This window comes from Trematomus bernacchii, unplaced genomic scaffold, assembly GCF_902827165.1.
Source record: "Trematomus bernacchii unplaced genomic scaffold, fTreBer1.1, whole genome shotgun sequence".
In the NCBI taxonomy this organism is placed as follows: Eukaryota; Metazoa; Chordata; class Actinopteri; order Perciformes; family Nototheniidae; genus Trematomus; species Trematomus bernacchii.
In genome coordinates this window covers 2,516,091-2,522,737 of record NW_022988043.1, presented here as the reverse complement: position 1 = coordinate 2,522,737, position 6,647 = coordinate 2,516,091, and the positions used below count along the sequence as shown (strand labels likewise).

General features: G+C 41.3%; 1 protein-coding gene across 1 annotated transcript; it reads right to left on the bottom strand.

Moving 5' to 3' along the window:
- Positions 1-1,409: 1,409 nt before the first annotated feature.
- Positions 1,410-6,483, bottom strand: npy8br (neuropeptide Y receptor Y8b). Its single transcript, XM_034117592.1, has 2 exons — positions 6,355-6,483; positions 1,410-3,774 (listed from the first exon to the last, which is right to left on the bottom strand). The coding sequence occupies exon 2, from the start codon at positions 3,612-3,614 to the stop codon at positions 2,511-2,513; it is 1,104 nt and encodes a 367-aa protein (XP_033973483.1). The 5' UTR covers positions 3,615-3,774; positions 6,355-6,483; the 3' UTR covers positions 1,410-2,510.
- Between the last annotated feature and the right edge of the window lie 164 nt (positions 6,484-6,647).

The window sequence follows — 6,647 nt, the reverse complement described above, 5'->3', positions numbered from 1 at the left end:
TTTACAAAGGAAAGACAGGTGAGCGGAGGGGAATGCAGGAGATGAGAGGGGAATGGCAGTCTCTAAAGGCCAGCTCAGGCAAAAAAAACACTGTCAATTATGTCCTAAAGGACTTCTGAGAGCTCTCTCATGGGCTAAATTGCCCATGGAAAACTGTTTGGTGGGTTGAGTGAGTCGCTGTCAGTTCAAAAACAGGTTTGACTTTCAGTAAGCTGTCAAAACATGCTACACTTAACCTCCTGACTTCATTTCCAAGGCTATAAAGCTGCAAAACCTAACCCTGATATACTTCTTTGAGACCGATGTGAGTATAACTGTTAACATGCCTTCCCACAGCATGAATATTAGCACAATTCCCATTGATGTGTCATGCTGTTTTTTTCCTTTCCCATGCTATTTAAGATCTAAGGCATAAAACACAACACTGATTTATTCAACACTACAAGCACATCTAAAATGTGTTGTGATCTCAGACGCCCACCTGAATAATGCAGAGAGATGAAGCACACTTAATTTGAACTTTTAGAAAATGTACGATTCTTTTTTTTACTGTACACAACATATCACAGCAAAGACGTGTTTTGTTTGTGAGCACATCAACACTTTAATCCCGCACTTCACACAGTTTCCTGAAGTGGAAATGATGCAGTCTGGTTTAGTAAACGTAACATTCTATGCTTTTTTTCCAGACAACTTGTAACTTGAAAATGTCACACCTCCTACTAGAAAAAGTACAATGGATTTTCACTTGAAGTCGATTTTGGAGCATATCCATCCACACCGACTTCAGGAATAAGCCGTCACATAACAATGGAAGAACACATTGTGTGGTACACGATCAACTAAAGGGCAGTATTTGTAATTACCTTCATTTAATTCAAATTAGACATACATTTGTGAAGTAAAACCTGTTTTGCATGTAAATTGTTGTCAAAATATGTCACGATCTAATCGGGAAGCTTGTTACAGTAAACAATCTCGCAAAGCTTTCTCCTTTTTTGTTCAAGTTTTATGGGAATATCTTAGAAATGAGAAAAAAATACGCTGCACTGCTGAGAGTTTAATTTGCTGAACACAATGCCAAAAAAACATCAATTTGTCACAAGCAATGACACTTGCATCTGAAACACTTGGAAATCGGAAGTTGGATAATCAAACCGAGAAAATGTCGACCTCCCCAGTCGTCCGGAACGCATCATTAGGACAAATCAATTATCTGGGAAAGCTGCGATGGATGTGGATGAACTGACAACCAAGAGGGCAGCTTCAAATCTATTCTGTGTTCAACACACACTCAGAGAGCAAGGCAGACGTGAAGTTTGGCAAACAAACTGAAAAGCAGTACACGAAGATCAAACAGGCAAAAATGTAACTCATCTAAACAAAAGATTACAACATAGACGCTATCATTAAAGATAAGAGATAATAAAGTTTAATTCAATACCACAAAGAAAAGTGACGTACAACAGGTTTCCTAGGAGATATCTGCTATGCTACACAGGCTTTGTATTCCCCACCACACCATTAACTATAACTGTGTTACATATTTTACAGGCCATACAAGTATTTAGTAATGTTGTATACAGCAGACGAACCGTGCTCTGACATCGCCCTCTACTGCCTTTTTTATTTTGTTTTATGGCACTTGATATATGGTTGTTGAATGGCACATTTATGAGTAAAAACATCCCACACGCACAATACACTGCAGACCTTGGCGGACAGAGTGGAGTGTATATCTCTTGGAAAGGTTCTCTGTAAAAGACCATTACAATGAATGTGGTGATTTTAGGTAATAAGAAATGCATTAAGATGATGGGAGTAAATAGTAATGAACGCCTGGAGGCATATTTAATGCACTAATGTTCCCTCCTTCAGTTGTGTACTCTAATAAACTACTCTGTCGATAATCATTAACACATCACATTTTACAATCTCTTAATATGTCGTCAATACTATTCATATAAAACAGCAAAACTGAGAAGAACATTTGCAGTTTCTAAACCCCTTTTGTCCATGTACATCTCTTGAGTGGTTCCATTGCTCACATTTTAATAAGAGAAAGTGTGAAAAGCAACTCCTTAATAGCTGACATTTATTAAAAACGTGACAATCTGAGTAGATCCCAGTGCTTTAGAGAGAAAACATGACTGATGAATACCAGATTAAAGCTGTCTCTTCATTTGTATGTGCCCACAGCACATGGGGAAAGGACTATACAGACTGCAAAAGTGCTCATGTGAAGTGCCTTCATACCTTACAATACTTGTCCGACCTTTGCACCATCAATTTGTTATCTACTTCCCCTTACATGTGAATCGATGGCCTCGCACCATACAGGTTAACTGTCTTCAGTCGAATCTCTGGGCTGCTGTTGTGAGATTTATAACCTTGTAAATGTCAACCTCAATTTTGGACGCAACAAAGCAAGAAAAGCTCCAAAGGATGACACAATGAGGGCTGAAGAGGCCCCCAGAAGTCTCTTTGTCTTTCACTGAAAAGGCTTGGGTTTAAGTATTGATGCTGATAGATCCATTGCTCAAAATTGACCCCTTGGTGACCTCTGTGCTGACGGTGGAGAGGGGCACGCTCTCGTACCTCTCGGTCACCCCCCAGCAGCGACAGCGCAGTAGGGTGGACTTGAGCTGTTTCTGGAAATTGCTGTTGAGGAAACCGTAGATGATGGGGTTGACGCAGGTGGAGGCCATGGCCGTGAGGTGGCAGAAAGAGAAAACGACGTCATGGCCACAGGACGGGAGGGCCTCGTGGTTCCAGTCGAACACCGTGTTGAAGATATTGAGCGGGAGCCAGGAGACGGCGAACGCCACCACGATGGCGATTAACATGGCGTTGATCCTCGTGGCCCCTTTGTTTTTCTTTTGGGTGGTGTTCCTGCCGCGCTCCACCATGTCCTTCCTCCTCCTGAGGCGCAGGTAGACGTGCATGTAGCAGAGCATGACGAGGGTGAGAGGGAGGAAGTACTGGAAGATGAGCAGGGAGGTGGTGTAAGCTCGCCGCTTCTGAACGGATGGCCACCGCTCCATGCACACAAGCTGGTCGCTGACTGGGAAAGGCATGCTGAGGTTCTGGAAAGGCGCCATGAGGACGTTGTACGAGAGGAAAGGCACAGAGATTAGGCACGCCACGGTCCAGGTGACAGCCACCGCCAGGTAGGACTGCCCCACCATGGGCTTCCATCCAGTCGGGTGGACAATGAGCTGGTAGCGCTCCATGGCGATGAGGACGAGGGAGAAGATGGACACAGTGATGGATATACACTGGATGAAGGGCGTGAGCTTACAGAGGAGGTCCCCTAAGATCCAGTGGTCCATCAGGGTGTAGATAATGGTGACCGGCAGGCACACAATGCACATGAGGATGTCAGAACAGGAGAGGTTGGCGATGAAGACGTTGGTGACGTTTCGCATCTCCTTGTGCCGTGTGATTACAAACACCAGGCAAGAGTTCCCAATGAGACCTACCGCCATTACCGTGCTGTAAGCGATGATGAGGAAGGTGGTGCCACTCACTGAGAGGGAGCAGTCCTCTGTGAAATCCCACGGTATCTCCTTCCACAAGGCTTGGTTGTGGTTGGTGTTGTGCTGGAGCTCCATGGTGAATTTCCTGGGCTCACTTCAAAGGTTGTGGACTAATCAAATTAATTTATTGTGTCACACCTGCTGTAATTACTTCATGAATATCATTTGCATTCTTTTACAGCTTTCCCCCCATCCTTAATTCTCCCCAGTGTATGGACCAGCCTTCATTTGCTGCCTGAAAAACAGAAAGAAAATGAAATGAATAATAAATAAATGTCAAGTCATGAACGTTTTTTTATAAAGTTATGAACTCTTAAGATATATAGAGATTGGTGTATCACTCAAATTGAAATGTAGCTGCTGTAAAAACTGCAGCATGAAAAGAAATGGACCCCTGCTGAAAAAGCTAATTTCATCAGAGACTGTTCCTTCTTTTAAATGAGAATATGTGCCAAAAACGAATTCTAAATACAAGACGGGGCTTTAAATCACAGTGCCTCTGCATGTAATTCAACAAGTGTTTTTGATGTGTTAAGTGTTCCAGTTTCACCTTAGCACACGCTGCCAGTGATTTATTAAAGCCTAACAAAAAACAGAGACTTAGGAGAGGAATATTTGATGTTGTTATGCAGATATCATGAGGTAAATGTTCTATCTCCTCAAGGACATAAGAAGAAATGATGCGCTATAATGACATGGTAATTTCAATCTCCATCACAATGCATAATGATGACTGCTCCTTTAGAGACCATGAGTACCTCTCGCTGTTTTATCCCCTTTTGACAGTGGGAATTTATTCAGTTTTTGTCCATAAAGGAACATACACCTCTCATTGTCGCTGAGCATTCACAATAGATTCCCAGGCGCTAAAGCACATTTAGTTCTCCCAATCTTGATGAATTAATGTACTGGAAAGAAAGCAAAACAGAAATTCAATTTTGTGGCACCAAGAACATCTTACTAGTGTGTGTGGACGTGCACATATTCATGTGTCTGGATGTGTGTGTACAGCAGTGAAAATAGCACTGATTAACCAAACAGTTTGGCCCAAGGCTCATTCCTCAGATAATAGTTTTGCATCACCTATGTTCTAACAGAATGAAATCTACAGGATTTAAAAGGACCATAGAGGACTCCTAATGAAGACGTGGACAGATAGGATGGTTTTTGCTTGTGGCTGTCTCCATGATGAGCAGAAATGTTGTATTTTAATGTGTTCATGTGTGGTGTTCTCAAAGAAAGACAGAATAATCATAACAAAAAGTAAACCCTTGTACCTGGAGCTAAGTGCGGTAAAACCACTTGAATTTATTCAGTGGTTCACACTCTTCTCTGTCAAGGCGTCTGGATAATTAATCCTCCCCCTTGATGTCAACCCGAAACCTGGCTGGATTTCTGGATATGTGGCGCGGTATCATGCTGCAGCCTTGATGCTGATTATTTATGGCAGAACTTGGACACTTAAAGTGATGTATTGCTGTGTGTTGTGTCTGCTGGAAAATGGCAGTCCGAGGGATGTTAGAAGTACATTTACTGAGGTAACTCATAAAGACATGGTCTGCATAAAAAATACATATACTATTTGAAAGCAAAACCAGAAAAAGAAACAAGAGTTCATGGGAATCTATCTAAAAATAGTGATTACAGCTGAGCGATTATTACAAATTATAATTGTTGTCTCTCCGTGGAATCCTATTGCAATTAACTTATATATATGTATATATATATATATATATATATATATATATATATATATATATATATATATATATATATATATATATATACATACATATCAATACATTAATATTATGATACACAATACAATTGTCTAAATTGATTGAAGAATGACATATTGACTCAGCAAATCAGATCAAACTAAGTTAAATAAATCTATTGTCTTATTTGTATTACTCTGTATGTTTCGCATGCATGTAACATATTAGGAGATATGTTTATATAATTTCACTTGAAACTTTAACATTTTTTTGCACTCAAGTTAATCATACAACTATAAGAAATAATTTTCATTTGTCATGTATTTTGTTCACACAGGAGAATTTGAAACCGGTTTTCCATGTGTTGTATAATATAGATTATTTATTTATTATCATGCCGGCAAACAAGCTATGTCGTGCTGTATCGAGATATGAAATACAAGATGTGGCAATTTAGCTCAGCCCTAATGTGGATGTTTTGTAAATATGTATTTATATATTATCCTTCACATTTCAGTCCCCTCACTAAAGCACTTTGACACAGGTCGTGCAGGAATGATATACGCATCATGTACCTGGAGGAGAAACGCATGAAGGGATGAAAAGTGTCAGAATGGTTACTGTACCCTGTGTGTCTGCAGCTGTCCTGTACCCACTGTCTGCCTCTCTGTCTGTCTGCAGCTGTCTGTGTGTCTTCAGCCCCGGACAGGTGGAGGAGACCCCCACTCAGAGCCGGGGGGGCACCCGTCACTAATTTCTACCTGAACCTCCACTAAACACCTCTAACACTTTCTTTTAATTGAGCACTCCAATAACCAAGAACAACAAACTATAAACCCCACCAACAAAAGGAATAATTACAAATACCCGCGTCAACGATAAGGTTGTAAAAACTCGCTATGCACAACGTAAAGAACCCATGCATACATATTTTTGAATATTTATCATTTTAAGCTTTGTCGTAGCATGTCATAAAAGAAAAACGACCCTATAGAAAAACGTAATTTCTTACTTTTAGGTTACCCTCCAACACAAAGAGTTGCATGCTGTGCTGTAGAACGGAATAACGTGTTTTAATTAGCCGTCAAATGTCTTACCGAGGAGGGGTCTCTTCTCGGGCTGCCCGCGCTGCTTCGCATCAGGTGAGACACAACAAGAGTTTTTGGTCGAGCAGAAGGTAGGAGGCGTCCTGTCGAAACTGAGATATCTCGTAAAGCGACCTTATGCCTCAGACTCCGGCAGGAGATGTGATTGGGAACATGTTACATAATAAATTCTCGGTGGCTCGCACGCACGTCCGCACGCATGCACTGCACACGCGCGCTCAGGCACGCGCCCTTAGAGGGGCCAGTGGGGGTATTGAGTTGTTTGAAATGTGTACAGTATTCAT